The sequence below is a fragment of the Rhipicephalus microplus genome, chromosome 10 (genome assembly GCF_043290135.1).
Source record: "Rhipicephalus microplus isolate Deutch F79 chromosome 10, USDA_Rmic, whole genome shotgun sequence".
Classification (NCBI taxonomy): Eukaryota; Metazoa; Arthropoda; class Arachnida; order Ixodida; family Ixodidae; genus Rhipicephalus; species Rhipicephalus microplus.
In genome coordinates this window covers 8,478,173-8,496,201 of record NC_134709.1, presented here as the reverse complement: position 1 = coordinate 8,496,201, position 18,029 = coordinate 8,478,173, and the positions used below count along the sequence as shown (strand labels likewise).

The following is an 18,029-nucleotide window of genomic DNA, read 5'->3' as shown; positions in this document are numbered from 1 at the left end:
CAGGTCACGAAGTTCAAAAAGGTTGAATATTTCTTTCAAAACAAAACCGAAACACAGCAATAAACCGTAAGCCACAAGTACGATTCTAGGCAAACGTGTGTACTACCCATCATTCCCATGGTCGCTGAACGATCGCAGCACCAGAGTCCCCTCTAGTTAATTTTAGGAAACTCTATGCGCGCAACAATCACCTCGTTTTCAATTGGACAACATGTGCCGCCATCAAGATGAAGCTCAGGGAAGCCGCTTGCGGACTATGAAAATGGTCTATAGACACGTGAACCTATCTTGACCCACTTGCCCAGCTGCAAGAAGTTCATAACGAACGTTCCGTGCAGAAAGAAAAGGTGAAATCGTACAGAGTGTGTAAATTCGATATGGAACAGCTTGATTGAACCGTATATAAGGGCAATTACCTGCTGCATAAAGTTCTGATTACGGCGGAAAACGAAAGTTTCGAACAAACTTGTGCAGGGGCTATCGAATATGATTCTCGATACATTACACAGCCGAACTATTCTAGATAAATATTCCCATATTAGAGAAATGATGCCAGCGTTTATTGCATTGTATCCAGAGCATAGAGTAGACTCCAGCGGGAGTGACATCAAAATGCGACTATACCATCCTCTTTATGAACATTCAACACGTTCGCTTCTAAAAGTCATTAAAAGTCAGTCGTAGCATAGAGTTTCCTAAATTAACTAGAGGGGACCCTGGCGTTGCGATATACAGTTCAGCGACCATGTGAATTATGGGTGGCACCAGGTTTTGCCTAGTCTTCGTGCTTGCGGGCTTCAAATGCACGTGTGGCTTTGTCTATTGCAGTGTCTTGGTTTTGTTTCGATTGATAGAACTTACCGTTTTGAACTTAGTGACCCGATTTGAATGGGTGAGCCTAAAAGTTAGAGATGTTGAAGTGCAACTGCTGAACAATTGCCGTTCGTCGTTTCGTGACAAAGCAGCTCCAAGCCACGCGTGGCCAAATGGAGCCGAAAGTACGAGTATCAGGCAAATCCGTGTACTACCATTCACTCCCACACTCGCTGAAGCACCTTGCGTAGCAGCTCCCATAGACACTACAGCGCCAGAGTTTCCTCTGGCGTATTTATAAAACATTCTACACGCCGTGCTGTCCTACGAATCATTATGAAAAGTGGAGGCTTCTGGAAATCTCGACCACCTGTGGTTCTTACCAACCGTGGACCCAAACCTAGGTGCATAGGTCTCAAGCATTTTCGCCTCCATCGAAAATGCAGCAGCGGCGGTCGGAATTCGATTCCGCGACCTACGGGTCAGTATTGTAGCGCCACAACCACTGGACCACCATGGTGGGTTATCCTGGTTTTGGGACGTTAAAACTTAGATATCATTACCAGCTGCGTCAACTTTTCTCTAGATGTAAAACCTTACGTGCCGTAATGACTGCTTCAGGAACGTTAGGGACAGAAGGTTTCTTCGCAGACAAGCGTGGGCCTTGGCCCCAGCGGTGAGAAAGCCTCGGCAAAATGTGTGGGCTGACCGCGTATATGAAACGCGGCGTCGGCGTCGTCTCGCATCGCAGACGTCTACAGAGGCAAGCAAAACACTCAAAGTCCACACGTGGCGGAGTGGGTAGGCGTCGTCTGAAATTGCGCGAACAGAGACGACTTCACGCCGCTTTCGGGCACGAGGTCTTCGCCGCGTGGTCCGTTTCCGGTTTCAAAACTTGCACTCGCGAAGAGGAGAATTTTTCTATGATCACTTTTACCTACGGTCATGGCAGCACACTACCAACCGATCCGTCCGCTAATCAAGCGCTATTCAGTCGCGCACCACTTACAAAAACTTCCACTTTTCGCGTTCGTCAACCGGAGCATTTGAAAAGTGAATCGCTAAGCCGTTTTCTAGAGCACAATCTAACGGCCGTCTGTGGTACAAAGGAGGCGTATAAGCTATTGCTAATATGAAGAATGGCAAGTCGCGGGTTCGAATTCCGGCTAACATCCCTGTATGCTAACATCCCTCCCCATCCTCCACCCTCCAAAAAACAACGCACTGATCCCCCAACCCCCACCTCCGGATCGATCGATATCAACGCGAAGCTGAAAAATCTGTCCGACCAATTCGACATGAAGCTCCAGGAACTTGAAAGTCGCATCGAAAGTAAATTCAACGCCCTTATCAGTGACATAACTACAAAATTAGAGGCACGGATAGAACAATGTATGGAAACTATTCTCCAGAGGATGGTTTGCCTTCTAGAGACACGCCTCACACAGCTCCCTCCGCTTGCCACCCCCTTTCCCCTCACAGAACAACGTGCCGCCACGGATCCCCACACCTCTATTAACGAGAGTCTAACACCGCTCATACATCCCCCTACGCTCCATTATGGCAGTGCGGGCCAATAATAATTCCATTCATATCATAACATGGAACTGCCGTGGCTTTCGGGGCAAGCGCGCGCCCCTGCAGCTTCTACTTCCTACTCTCTCCCCAACGCCCCAAGTCCTTCTTCTCCAAGATACTGCCACACAGGCCACACTTCCTAGTTACAGCTCCACACACTCTGACACCACAAACGCACCCAGAGCGTCTACCCTTGTGCACCGCGCTCTCACATACAAGACACATTACATCACATCAGACACACCCTGTGTAATAACAGAAATTATCCACCACACACATACCATCCCCTCCATATTTATTGCCAACATTTACCACCCCCCATCCCAACCGATGGCCTCGCTGGATTCCCTCTTCCGGGAGCTGCATCGACTGGCGGGGAAACATCCCTTGCTAATCGGCGGCGATCTCAACAGTAAACATACTGACTGGGGATACAAAACAACTACACATAGAGGTCGCAGGCTTTGGCTGCTCATGCAGAACCTCCAACTCTCCGTCCACAACAACTTTCAGGCACCTACACGCATAGGCAACAGTGTCAGTATGGACACTAGTCCGGATCTGGTGCTTAGTCGCTCCCTCCGTACTGTCACATGGACGAGAACACAGCACACACTGGGCAGTGATCACTACATTATACAAGTCACTGTCCCGTTCAAACCACCCCGGCACACATACATGACACACAAACTCATTAAGTGGGACGCTCTGCGTGCTGCGCGTACCACCCGCGCAGACAATCCCATAACCGACATCAACGACTGGGTGGAATCTCTTCAGACTGACATTCAACATCACACGCAACTAATTGAAACCACCACAGACACTCCAACACTAGACAACCGACTCGCTCACCTATGGGATGCCTACCACAGCCTTCTAGAGCGGTGGAAACGGGGTAAACATAACAGGACGCTAAAGAAACGCTTAGCCACTCTACAATCCCAAATCCAAATACATTCGGAGGAGCTGTGCCGCTCCAATTGGGGGCAGGTATGCGACGACATTGCTGGCAGACTGACCACCAAAAGGGCGTGGCATCTCCTCCGACACCTCCTCGACCCATCGCACACGAAAACCACTACCCAGCACCACGTCACCCGGCTTATACACGCACACATGGACAACCCCAATGATCTTTTGGATACACTCCGCGACACCTACACATCGCCCGGCATACCAACTTCTCTTCCCTCATACACAGGACAACCGAATGCCGCACTCGACACAGATATAACCGAGGCGGAGGTCAGAGCCGCGCTGTTGACTCTCCGCACTAAATCCGCACCCGGAGCCGACTTGATTACCAACACAACACTCCGCAACCTGGATGACAAATCGATCACTCGCATCACGGAGTACTTCAACCAGTGTTGGAAGGAAGGAACGCTTCCCCAGTCCTGGCGTCACGCGAAAGTAATGTTCATACCGAAGCCCAACAAACCACTTACACTCCAAAACCTTCGCCCAATCTCATTAACTTCGTGCTTGGGCAAGCTTTTCGAACATGTTGTACTGGCGAGGCTTTCACAGCATATGACAGACCGTCACTTATACCCTCACAGCATGGTTGGCTTTCGCCCCCATTTGTCCACTCAAGATGCCATGCTACAAATCACTCACGACATCTTCGACCCGCTCATTCCTGGCCACACAAAGGCAGTGCTGGCTCTGGACTTATCCAAAGCCTTTGATCGCGTTGAGCATCATGCGATCCTGACAGCACTTTCTCCACTGAACGTGGGTACACGTACGTACACTTACATTCAGGCCTTTCTCACAGCACGCACGGCCGAACTTCAGTTCGGCCCGCTCACCCACCCAACATACACACTAAAGAGTGTCGGCACCCCTCAAGGGTCCGTCCTCTCACCTTTCTTGTTTAATATCACCCTCATCCCCCTAGCTCGACAATTGGCAACTGTTCCTCATCTGAAACATACCCTATACGCAGACGACATCACGCTCTGGTCTACCCATGGCAGTGACGGTGACATACAGGACACCATCCAAACAGCCGCCAACCTAACGCAAAATTATGCAGTTAGCGTAGGACTAACCTGTTCTCCAGAGAAGTCCGGACTGCTCTGCATCCGCCCCAAAAGCCGCAACTCCCCCTCCCCACCCATCGTCATCGAACTGGATGGCAGATCGGTACCAGAGGTCGACACCCTCCGGATACTGGGCATGCATATCCAGAGTGATGGGAAGAACACAAACACAATCCGGAGACTCAAGCAGGTTGCAGGGGCGATCTCGCACCTCATCCGCCGGGTCTCAGGCCGTTACCGAGGCATGAAGGAGGGCGACCTATGTCGCCTTATTCATGCCTTTGTACTCAGCCGTGTGCTCTACTGCACCCCCTACCTCCAACTCTCTCGCCGCGACACTGAAACATTGGACGCCCTCATCCGTCGGGCATACAAAGTAGCCCTCCACCTTCCCATAAGTACACCTACCGATCGACTTCTCAAGTTAGGCCTTCACAACACTATCGGGGAACTTATAGACGCGCACCGCCAAGCACAATACCTTCGTCTCACACAAACCGACACTGGTCGGCATATTCTACATTCTCTTGGAATCCAGATACCCGCCAATGATCCCACATTACTCCCCATACCAAGACCCCTGCACCGCGAACTCCTCATTACACCACTTCCCCGTAACATGCACCCCGACCACCACGATAAACGTCGCAGAGCTCGCGCTAAAACTCTACACCTATGTTACGGCGCCGAACCAGACGCCGTATGGGTAGACGCAGCCTGCGTGGGTGATGAAGCGGTCGCTGCCGTGGTGGATCACAATCTCTCTCCCATAGGTACACACACACTCCCTCCAGACACGTCCCCCGAAGCTGCAGAGGAAGCTGCCATTGCCTTAGCAATCGTAAACACAGAAGCACGGTACGTCTTATCAGATTCCAAAACCGCAATCTTAAATTTTGCACGAGGCCGAGTTCACGTCCCTGCTTTTTGCATACTGGATTCGCCCGCTGCAACCCCGCGCCGTCAAGTGGAGTTGATTTGGGTGCCCGCGCACTGCGGGAATCCTGGAAACGAGGCCGCCAACCTCTTAGCCCGAGGTTCTTTAAACCGGGCTCCCGCGGCCTCCGATCTGGGATTCACGAAGGACCGCGCGCACACTTTCAACGAGCTGACTCAGGCCTATAGGGCAGCACGTCAGCTATATCCCCCACCGCACAAGTCCCTGAGCAACCGACAGGCAACCCTCTGGCGCCAGCTACAAACTCACACTCTTCCCTCTCCTCTCATTCTATCGCACTATCACCCCCTTTTCCTCACCTCAGCCTGTACCCTTTGCCCTGAACCTCATGCTTCTGCTATACACATCCTTTCTCACTGCCCGGCGGATCCTCCCCCGCGGGCCCTAGAGCACCTAAAGACTTGGAAGGATTGGGAGACCCTACTGCGCTCAGAGGACCCGGTTGAGCAGACCATGGCGGCCGACCGGGCTGCCAGCGTCATGGACCACCACCAAATGAACGCTTGAGCGCAAAGGGGTCGTGCGGGGGCCCGGGAGCCTGTGTGCTCCAAACTCCTCTGTTGAATAAAGTTTTTGTCCTCCGTGTGCTCAGATTTGGGTGCACGTTAAAGAACCCCAGGTGGTCGAAATTTCCGGGGCCTTCCACTACGGCGTCTCTCATAATCATATGGCGGTTTTGGGACGTTAAACACCACATATCAATCAATTAATATGGAAAATGGCCCCGGAACATAGCGGTATACTTTGGAATCTCACCAGCTTTTATAGGCTTCGAAGGGAATGCTTAGCGTCGAGCATTCATGATTTCAAAAAAGCCAATGTAGAATTCGGAAAACGTATTGTGTTTTTGTGTTTACAGAATCCACGATTAAACGTCATATAAAAAAGAATACTTCCATCATGGCATCAAACGAAATTTCTAGTTTTACCTGTTATAATGCTAATGAAGTCATCCTGATGATGTGGTCGACCCTGTACTTGCCGGGTCGACCGTATTTAGTAGCATCCTCTCGTTAGTATTCAAACCGATGCAACGGAATAAATGTGTTGTATGATGCACAATGCTACAGAACAGCTTCTATGAGCTATTGTGACATTCTTTTTTTGCTTCTCTCTTTCTGTATTTCTTTCGATGTCTTCTTTTCTTATTCTACACTCACCCTCCCCTCCTCCTTTCCTTTCCTCCTCACGCTCAGTTCCCTTTCTCATTTCTTGCTACGATGTGCTATACAAGGCTGTTATTTGCTAGTGTACGGAGGATGGCGGGCGAGGTAGACTTTCTCCTGACGTGCATTGGCTGATTTTATAATATTTTTTTTTCCTCTCCTAAAACTGTCGAATTTCACAAAGAGAAAATGATTGGATCAAAGATTCGGTCAAAGGGAAAACGAAGTCCAACCATTATCTTCACGTGATGTCTTAATTCCTGAATACAGAAAGCGTAAAGCCAAACTCTTGACGGGCCAGTGGACGATTCTTTCCGACGAACAGAGTGCATTGGTTTAAAGACACACTAAATTACTCCGACACAATCTATAAATCTCCGTGCTTGCCTCGACAAAACGCTTGCTAAGCGGGCAAACGTGTGAAAAGAAAAATGCAGGTGGCAAAGCGACATTCCCACACCTAATGCCACGACGTCATATAGATTTTGACGGGCGCATGCTACGTACGATGTAGTTCCTTATCTGTACAAATTAAGTACTTTGACCTCTTAGGCGGCCATAGACATAACACACGAAGTTTCAGCTAGTGTCGTTGAGCCAATGTCGACAAAATATAAGACAAGTAGCTTCATAATTCATGAGGTCACGCGCGCATTTTTCGGCGCGATTTTGATAAGTTTGAACTCTATTTCTCCTTTAATATTAAGCTTATGGTAGTGAAGTTGACGGGATCGGGGTTATCAAAGTACACTTTATCAACTAAACCCATTCATTGTTTGTTTCACCATCATCATCATCAGCCTGAGAACGCCCACTGCAGGGCAAATGCCTCTTCCATGTTCCACCAGTCAACTCGGTTGACTGGTGGTTGATGGTTGATTGCTGTCAACTCAGCAACAAGCAGAGGATCCTGTGCTTGTTGCTGCCACTTTATACCCGCCAACTTTCTAATCTCATCTGCCTACCAGACTTTGTCTCCCCCTCACCCGCCTGCCTCCTGTTGGAATCCAGTCGGTTACCTTTAATGACCAGCGGTTATCCTGCCTACGCACCACGTGCCCAGCCCATGTCCATTGCTTAATTTCGACGATGATATTCTTAACCGCGGTTTGTTCCCTGACCAACTCTACTATATTCGTGTCCCTTGGGGCTACACCTATCATTTTCCTTTCAATTTCTCGCTGCGTCGTCCTCACCTTAAGTGTGCCTTTTTGTAATACTCCAGGTTTCTGTTTCTGCTTAATGTTCCTTTAATTGTCAAGAAACTGACATGCGCGCGTCTCCACGGCGCGTTAAAAAAAACGCAAGAAATAAAAAAAGGTGACGCACGCTTTCACGCGAGCAGACGATTCAGGTCAGCGGCTGTTTTTCTCCGTCTCGCCACCTGCTATCGGGAACCCTAATCTCATCGACAGGGAGCGGCCTTCTTGGCGACGCCAGCTCCCGTTGGTTGAGAGGCGTAATACAGCGGCAGCGCAGGGGCACAGCTTAGAGCTATAACGCTCCATTAAGTGGACCGTGCGGTAACGTGAGGCGAGTCTTCGTATAGAGCGAACGGTATAGGGGTGCTCTAAAAGGAGGGCGTCACCCGATTCCTCCGAATTCGGTGACTAAAAGGGCTTGATAAGAGGAATGCTTGGGAGAGTTGGTGATTTGGAATCAACACATTTGCATAGCTCAAAGAAATGATTATTTGTGATCTACAAACGCCTATATTCGTTTGTAGAAATTGATTGATTGATTGATATGTGGGGTTTAACGTCCCAAAACCACCATATGATTATGAGAGACGCCGTATAGTGGAGGACTCCGGAAATTTAGACCACCTGGGGTTCTTTAACGTGCACCCAAATCTGAGCACACGGGCCTACAACATTTCCGCCTCCATCGGAAATGCAGCCGCCGCAGCCGGGATTCGAACCCGCGCCCTGCGGGTCAGCAGCCGAGTACCTTAGCCACTAGACCACCGCGGCGGGGCGTTTGTAGAAATTCACTTCGCATATTGTCAAATACTGGCCTGTCTTAAGTGAAGGAGGCCACTTGTGCAGTGTATAGCAGTGTATTCTCCCAATGCTCGCAAAGTGGCTCATATTAGAACGAGCGCGATTTCTCCGATTGCGAGAACGTGCGCGAAATTTCCCGGTTCTTGCCAATCGTGGCGCGCGCGAGCGGGGAAACGCCGCGAGCCGAACGCGAAAGCAAACGACAATTAAGGCGTTCGTCGTCGGTTCCCACTGGAAACAATGGCGTTCCCCGCCGCCATCGACACGCACGACGTACGTGCATGGCTTGTCACGGCGCTCGCGTAACACGTTGTGAGCGTCACAGCGCATGCGCAATATGCCCGATGCGGAGTCCTTTGTTGCTTTGTTTGTCTGTGCTTGCCGGTTGGCGCCGCTGGACGACTTCCCGGATGGTGGCATTGCTTCCTATACGCTTTGTTCTACTCCCGTTCCGTGTGAAAAAAACGGACGCGTTGCTACGGGAGGTTCGCGCACCTTCCCGGTGACAAAAAAAAAAAAAAAGTCATTGCGTAACGATTTCCGCTATAAATAGACATCCCGCGGAGCATGACGTCACGGCGATGCGATGGCGCTGCAGTCGCATTCTGTTCGCCAGTTGCTTTCGCCAGGCAAGACTGCGCGGCGGAGCCATGTTTCTCGAATCTGCCGCAAAAAAATCGGCGTTGCTCTTGAAGAAGGGAAGAGGGTACAGCATAGTATAGCTATTTATAGTATGCATAGCAAGAGGGCGGGAAAGGGTAATCAGGGTGAGGAGTGATACGAATGTATCGCGCTGCTTATGTTCGAGGGCGCGGGTTCGGTTCCAGGAGGCCGCCCTTCGATGGTGTTATATGCAAAGACCAGCCCTACGTTTAAGTGCACGTTTATGAAGTCCACGTTGAAGAACACCAGGTAGCTTGGATTGTCATAGCATTGCCATTGTTATGGCCTGTTGGTAAACTAGATTCGAGAAGATACTCAGCATTAGCAGACAAAGATGTAAGGGAGACGACACTACAATGCGCTAACTTCAACGACTTGACTTCGAGTCCTTTTTTCATGCACAGTGACGCCACAGCAGTCCAATCACTAGCCAACCAGGAAGGTTGTCTCCTTAATCTAAGAGGTCAACTGATAGGGCAGAGACGTCAGTTGATAGGGCAGTAACACACGTGTCTCTATTGCGAGATATATCTGGAGCTTCAGTGATCTCGTCTTTGTGCTTTAACCAAAACAGTGAATAAATCATAAATTAGTGTGCGAATGCATTCCAAATAATGCGTAGGCACCTTGGATATTGTGTTACCTTTAAACTGCAAAAGGATCAAGATGTGGGCCAGTTGGTAATTCATTTTCTTCGTTCAGCGAACTGGGAGCGCAGAGAAAACACAAAGGACGAAGCGAGGAACCACACAACACGAGTTGTGTGGTTCCTCGCTTCGTCCTTTGTGTTTTCTCTGCGCTCCCAGTTCGCTGAACGAAGAAAACTTTAAACTGCGTTCGCGTTGTCTATAGTTAAAACATATTCCCAAATGCCGTGTAAACGTACCAAACAAAATTATTGCATTCGTCTGCGCGTTGTTTGGAATGCGTTCGCGCACCAATTTATGAGTCATTCGTTGTTCTGGCAAAGCACAAAGATTGGATTATTGAAGCTCCAGATATCTCTCGCAATAGAGACACGTGTGTTACAGCCCTATCAACTGACGCCATTGTGCATGAGTAAATGAGGTGATGTTTCTTGGAAGTTAATGTTGAAGTTGGCTTTTCAGGTCTTATATACTAATCCAGAGTTCCCCACAACGGTGTGCCTCACAATCACGAATGATATAGCTCGGTGTGCTCAGCGCTCATCGGAGGCAACAGACATACGTGCTTCAGTTGCAGAGCACTGTACATGGTAGAGATTATCTAAACTTTCTGTATTCAACAAGGTATACTAGCACAATGCTACACATGGGTTTCACCTGTTCTTTGCGCATTTCTTTGTCTTAACATACACAATTCGCTCTTTGTCCACCGCAAAGGTGTGGCGCTTACAGAGCTATATCCTATCAACCGAAAGTTGCGGGTTGTGCTGTGCAATGTCGGTGCACGTCAACAGAACACCAGATGGTCGAAATTTCCGGAGCCCTCGAGTGAAGTGTCATGCCATGGTTTCGGAACGTATAACACCCAATTTGTTCCCCTGCTGTCGAGCAGGTCGCTGGCCGCGCTTCTGCTGGTGTGCATCTGGATATCCCTGGTGTCCGGCTTCTCCATCCTGGCGTTCGGCTGGATCTTCAACGTGTTCGTGCAGGCCACGCCCTTCTTCTACGTCTCCCTCGGCACCGGATCCAGCCTCGTCCTGCTCGGATCGTTCCTCGCCGCCTTTCGCAGCAAGACACCAGCTTCGGTCGCCTTCGGCCCGTGACGACGTCGCCTCCTTGCGCCGCGCAGACGCCGTCGCTGACAGCTGCGAGCCGCGACACCCACCCTCTGCCCGAGCCGCTTGGGTTCTTGTCCCAGGAGGTGGAAGGAAAAATAAAGTTCTTCACTCTAACTCCTGGCGTGAGCACGGCCTTTGTATATGTATGTACGATGGATTAGGGAGCATTAATTGAACACCATAATTTTACGGGTCAGAACGAATGACGCATACGTTGGAGGGAGGAAGGGCAGTCGCCTTTTCCCAATGCCTCTGACAGCGCCACTCCCCCCTCCCATTCGTCCTTTCCGCGTTCATCAGGTGTCCTAGCTGTTTGGCAGATTACATAAGAGAGTAGTGGGATGGTGTATCCCGCTCCCGTGTTATTACTTCGAGCAACCATCCATCCCCTGCATGCCTCGTGAAATAAGTGGCTGGATCCGTCCCTGGCCAAAAGCCCGGTCGTGACCACGAGGATCGCCAAGACGAGGAACGTATACATGTAGGGGATGAAGCGTACACCCTAAACGTGGTAATTCATAAATGCGAGTTTGTGCACCTCTGTAGTAAGCGTTAGATAGTTTGGAATAAACAAGATTCTATAGTAACCCTTACTACCGGTGCAATAAAATTACATTCATCGAATATTTTTTTAAAGCATATATAGGTCAGCCTTCACCGGCACAAAATAGATTCGAACAAAGGAGGTGGTTAAGATGGATACGATCGGTATTATGTGGCAATAAGTCGACGTTGAACGGACGTTCTCTAGGTATGCATCTGTATCTACTGGAGTTATTAAAAAAAAACTGATCGTAATACTGTACTCTTGTTCAGTTGTCAAGGGCGGACGTGGAGAGGGATGTATACAGAATAAAATAAATAAATAAATAAATAAATAAATAAATAAATAAATAAATAAATAAATAAATAAATAAATAAATAATATGCCCACCACTGACCACTCGCTAGTCAAATCTGTATACACGTAGGCACGCTTATCCACTAAAGCGGGAGCCATCGGTACAAGAAGGGCACGCAAAATATATGGGACAAGTAAGAAACAATGTCGGCCCCTCTTGAATTGCTGCTCCGCCATGCGAGGCCGAACCCCGCCCGCGCGCAAAATTCAAGGCAACGAATACTTCCGTATTTTCAGAAACCAATTCCTTCGCTAATGGCGAACACTCCAGAGAGAGATCTCAAGCGGTAAAAAAAATACATTGCCAAAAGGGCCGCCTTAGCAGACAATGCAAGCACCTTTGCACGGGAAGCGATGCTCGAACGGTCTGAGCGTGTGAATGTTTGCCTATGGACAACGCCTGTAGCTCAACATCGGCGCTTATCGACGGGGCACGCCCATCTCAATGTGGTAGCTGAATACATTATTATGCCGAGGCCCACTGTACGGCGATTCGCGGGGCGAAAGCAAGCAGCCCGCGTTCTCCTGTACACGCAGGCACTTTTTCTTTTTTTTTCTATATTTTTCTAGGTCGTGCGCCGTGATGTCATGCTACGCGGAGCGTTGCCTCGTTTCGTCAGCATTTCCTCGTCCGTCAGAATGGAAGAGTTTTCTCGGCAACCGGCTAGATGGCGCATGCAGCTTTGCCTATGTACCAAAGGAAGCCACATACTGAGTGACATTAGCCATATAGATTGCATAGAGACATGTACAAGTAGTTTAAAGATACCTAAGTGCCGAGTACTTCAGGGGGCGCGGCTATTGTAATCTGTAATCGTGTGCTTTCGTCACCCCTCGACGTAACGCAGGCAGAACCACTTGTAGCATGGCCATTTGAGCACCCGCTCGTGCCAAAGAGACGCATTCCACCTCTTGCTTTCAGAGTGCTTTGGCGATGAAGTAAAAAGAATAGAAGAGAGAGAAAAAATGGCAGAAAAAACTGGAAAAGCGAGAAGAAAAAAAAAACAAAACAGAACATAAACAAAAAAAGGATTTTTAACTCCACACGTGCTCGTGTCCACTAGTACGAAACTGCCTTATTTTTTTAAAGGCAAAGCTCCTTAGGGTGTGGGTCTGTCCTTCCTCCGATTGTGTATGTAGCCACCGGTAGCACATACCCGAAAGAGCGGTCCTTAGAATGTCCGCTGGATAGTGGCACTTGTATATGATGAATACAAGGTGAAAACATGTGAGATGGCTGTACTTGAGTGTTCACTAGATATACGGACGGACTGACGGACGCACAGACAGACAGGGGCGGACGCATGGACGGACAGACAGACGAACGCTTCGCCCCACCAATCATCATTCACTCCGTGGATATGCTGTTAATTTTTTTTTTATAGATATCCCTTGACAGTAATACTCCTGTCGCTTTCGCACTCCCACTCCATCCCGAGGCGAAAATATTTCGCAGCAGTGAAAATAACACTGTTACGACTAATCAACAAAAGCTCGTTAATCATTCTTAATTATTGACTAATAATAAAAACTTGCAGTGCTTGCCAATTTGAGGCACAATCACTTTTTAATAATGACAAAACTTGTACACAGTTCGAGATATTTGTCACCGAATTTAAAGGGCGAAATAGAGAGTGTTCGCGCACGCACCGCGAGCGTTCTGTTAAGTCATACCGGAAGTATACCCGTGAAAAAGAAGTGGCAAAATTTTAATGAAGGCGCCGCAGCCGTATCTTTTCAGTGGATCACCTTACTTCTGCGTGTGCTCGGTGTTTGCCTCTTATCTGTTTCTTTCGCGCTGTGCACAGGAAAATCGCAATATCAAGCCTTTCTATGTGAGTGAGTGAGTGAGTGAGTGAGTGAGTGAGTGAGTGAGTGAGTGAGTGAGTGAGTGAGTGAGTGAGTGAGTGAGTGCGAACTTTATTTGGCCCACAATAGACACGAGCACGATCATAAAAATTATAGGCAGCCACTTCGGCGAATCTTCGTGGAGGCATGCGAAACAAATCATTTTTCCGCCTATTTACAGTTTGAGAAACAGATAAGCGCTACAGATGGCACACAAATAAAATGTCAAAGGGTGAATTTCAGAACGCTCGCCGACTTTGCAGCCCAGAATACTGCTTCAACGCGCCCTCACTCTAATTACGTCGCAACTAATTACGTCACAACGGGCAGTTCCGATGTGACCACACAGACGCTTCGTGAGCGCCGGTCGTGATCAGTTTCGACTTCCGCCCTTGAAACTCGCCGACGAATATCCCGAACTACGAGCAACTTTTGAAATTTCTGTACACCTGGTATGCCATAAATTATTAAACGTAAGCAACGACTTTTGCACTCATGTCGGTAATTAATATGTCAACTTTGTGTGTGTGTGTGTGTGTGTGTGTGTGTGTGCGTGTGTGTGCGTGTGTGTGTGTACGTGCGTGTGCGTGTGCGTGTGTGTGTGTGTGTGTGTGTGTGTGAGAGAGAGAGAGAGAGAGAGTTTACCACGTGGCCGTTCGATAAAGGCTCCGATCTCTCTTACAGTTCAAGTGCAGCACTCTAACATCAGGCTTAGCTCGTTGTATAGGCTATATCGCCCTTCGAAGAATCTTCGCTGTATCATGTTCATAAAGGAATATGCAGCAGAATTAATCAGATGTCAGAAGCAACACAATCAACCCAGCTTCGTCGACGCGTTCTACGAGGAACTCACGCCTTAGGACTTCACTTGCGCTGATGGGTATTTCTACGGCGAATGGGGAAAAAACGCCAAGTTCAGGGGCGCTGAACGAGCCGCTCGTGCACCTGCATCGCGTATGTACACAACATAAACGTTGCCACCGCTGGGAAGTCGTGTCTGGGCGACCCGTTTCGCGCGATGGGTCACGTGTGCGCATACCTCGAACGTGTTATCGAGGAAGAGCGCGCCAAAGAAGCCACGGTGCTCAAGAAGGAGACCGGGGAAATTGTGCCTCGCGGGCGCAGCGACGTGTCGCCGTCGTCGCCCGAAATGCCGACCGGCCGGCCGGTCAGTCCCGCCGCCGGCCACACCATCGTTGTACCCGTTGCTTGCGTAATAACAAAACGGCCCACCCCGCTCTCCTGCGAAGGGTGGCGCTGGCAGACCTAGCGGCACCCCTCCTTCAATCGGCCTCCTAAAATGTTCACCCTCGCTGCGTTTTTTGCGAGGCCTTCTTTTCTATGGGCATTCCGGCTTGACCGTTCAGTGCCTTTTCTCTTTCTTGAATCCCCTTTCCATTCACCTACAACGGTCTCCCTCATTCTCGCGTCACGATCTCCTGCCCGTCGGCCCAGACGAGGCCTGGCGATACCGCTGCATCCGAGAAACGCTCGCGGAAGCCAGCAGGCACGGCCAATAACGGCAGGTATCGCATCCGTGTGGCGTCATCTAGGCTACCATATTGTTCCACTGCCAACACGATGATTGATTTGTGGGGTTTAACGTCCCAAAACCACCATATGATTATGAGAGACGCCGTAGTGGAGGGCTCCGGAAATTTTGACCACCTGGGGTTCTTTAACGTGCACCCAAATCTGAGCACACGGGCCTACAACATTTCCGCCTCCATCAGAAATGCAGCCGCCACAGCCGGGATTTGATCCCGCGACCTGCGGGTCAGCAGCCGAGTACCTTAGCCACTAGACCACCGTGGCGGGGCCCACTGCCAACACGGTGGAAAGCTTCACTTATTCTCCGATCTACACTTATTCTCCGGAAGATCAGTTGAAGCTGTGAATCGCACAACGAAACGGCGTATTTCGATCTCTTACAGCAAAATACCGGATACAGTGAAATTTCCCTTGAACGAAACTCAGGGGACCCCACAAAAAAAAAAAGTTTGCTAAAGTGTAAGTTCATTGAACTGAAAAAAAAAAAGCTACGCCACTAGTTATCACAAAAGAATACACTATAGCTGAGATTAAATTTGAACCTTCTTATTTACAATTCTGCTTATATGAATGTGAATATCAGCTTGTTTGCATGTTCTGAAAAAAAAAAAAAGTAATCTTTTGATGAGCTTGTGCACTTACAACTCCAGTGGTCGTGAATTTAGTCAGTGCGTCCGAGCTCTGATAAACCTTCTCCGGCGCAACACTCTGCTGGGTAGCAAAGAACTTCACATTTTCCCGGTACATCAGTGCTACTTCAGCTGAAATTCTTGGTGCTTCCTCTGCAAGGGTTACTTCTTCTTCCTCTTACTCCCCATCTTCCGAGGTTGGACGCTCTCCACAAGTTCATTTGTAGAGAGAGTGACGCGGGCCTAAACGCGAGAGTCACAAATGACATAGTCCTCAAAACACAAAGCGCTGTCAGTACCCAATTTCAGACAATTTCTGATCAAAGTGATCCGTAAGACATTGAAAGGTCTCACGAAATATGCTCGTAGTACTGATATGCGCTCTGCACTGCGTTGTCATTGGGTACAATGAGTCAATGACAGTTAAGAAAATTTAAAAAAAAAGCTCGTACAATTAATAATTCGTTTAACTGACGTTCATACAAGTGGTTTTTTTGCTGTATATGGCGTAATCACCTGACGCGTACATGCCCTCATTGAAGAAAGAAAAAGCGGTTTTGCGAAAGACTACATTCCCTCGAGAAACACTAAACCGGTATCAGACTAAAAAACTAACCCCTGAGAAATCAACTTCCATCGACTTTAAATTATCCCTATATCGAGGAAACCACACGAAAATGTCCGTTTTCCTGGCTATATTCACCACTCTAAGCGGGGCCTGAAGAACACATGGTCATTATTAGAACGGAAAATGGGGGTAATGTCATCGTTGACTTTCATGCCGGTATTTCAGCGCCTGACCGTCAATTTAGCATTGGTTCAATGAATCTTCCTTGCGTTGTTCGTGGCCCTTAGAACACACATAAACCTACTTTCACAATAGATAATTGCGACGTCGTGGGCACCTATGACGCCCCACCGCTGTGGTCTAGTGGCTAAGATACTCTGTTGCTGACCAGCAAGCAGATTGCGATATCGGATCCCGGCTGCGCTGGCTGCTTTTCGATGGAGGCGAAAATGCTGTGGGCCTGCGTGCTCAGATTTGGGTGCAAGTTGAAAAACCCCAGGTCGCCAAAATTTCCGGAGCCCTCCACTACGGCGTCACTCATAATCATATGGTGATTTTGGGACGTTAAACCCTACATATTAATCGTCGGTCGACACCTATGACGTCACGGTGCGTTGGTGAGCTGCATGATAGCATCGCCCCATGCACTTTTCTTGTGCAGGCGTGGTTGGTGGTATAGTGAAAAGGGTATCTACTGAAACGAAGAAAACAGTTTTCTGTCTCTCTCTCTCTCTCTCTCTCTCTCTCTCTCTCTCTCTCTCTCTTCATAGTCCCTTCAAGTCATGTAAACGCTATGCAGTCATGGCACTATTTGTTTTGAACTCCTTTATTTTTCATCCCCATCAGCCAACATTTTTTGAAACCTGGACATTTTACCTCTGTGTAGACTGAACCACTCGTCGCAAAATTTGAATAATCATGCCGCGCGTTATAACCAATAAATTACATTTTTTTAAGTTTCTGTGATGTCACCCTAGTAAATTCAAACAGCAGAAGATTTTCCACAGACCACAATCTACTTTTACGTAAGTACCAAGAAGTTGTGGTCGAATGACGGCCTTATTTTCGTGCATAAGGCTGCGAACCATGCTACCTTTTGATTTTTTCTAAAATCTAAAATGACGAATAGTACACTTCTTAAAATTCATTTATTAAATTATTTGTTACTTTCCCGTTTTCTTATAAAGTCTCCGTTTCAAACAAACTGTCATTATTCCTGTATGCTGCCCTAATTTTTATCTACATTTTTTGTATATTATACTGCTAATTTGCCACTGTTTGCTTAAGAACGAACTGATTTACTGCCTACTCTATTGTTAGGTCCCCCAGACAGTTCAGAGTTTGGGACCTCCAATTCTTCATTTTGGGACGTTAAACCCCACATATCAATCAATCAATCAATTAATCCGTCTCTTCAATCAAGATAAACAAAAAAACGCATACATCGCCACTATTACAAATAAAATTTACTTTCAAGAGCAATTTTTGTTGGTCGAGCTCTTGCACGTTGATATTTGATTTTAACGCGCAAAAAA

The 18,029-nt window shown here is 48.3% G+C and overlaps 2 protein-coding genes across 2 annotated transcripts in view; both read left to right on the top strand.

The window, feature by feature from the left end:
- The window catches only part of LOC119181897 (uncharacterized), a 33,074-nt gene extending 21,963 nt beyond the window's left edge, over window positions 1-11,111 (top strand). Inside the window, exon 4 of the mRNA XM_075874988.1 lies at window positions 10,772-11,111. Within this exon, the coding sequence (XP_075731103.1) occupies window positions 10,772-10,982 (211 nt within the window). The 3' untranslated portion in view covers window positions 10,983-11,111. The remainder of the gene's footprint in view (window positions 1-10,771) is intronic.
- A 3,653-nt stretch (window positions 11,112-14,764) lies between these two features.
- Window positions 14,765-18,029, top strand: part of LOC142774862 (uncharacterized) — a 29,099-nt gene continuing 25,834 nt past the window's right edge. Inside the window, exon 1 of the mRNA XM_075876002.1 lies at window positions 14,765-14,914. Within this exon, the coding sequence (XP_075732117.1) occupies window positions 14,765-14,914 (150 nt within the window). The remainder of the gene's footprint in view (window positions 14,915-18,029) is intronic.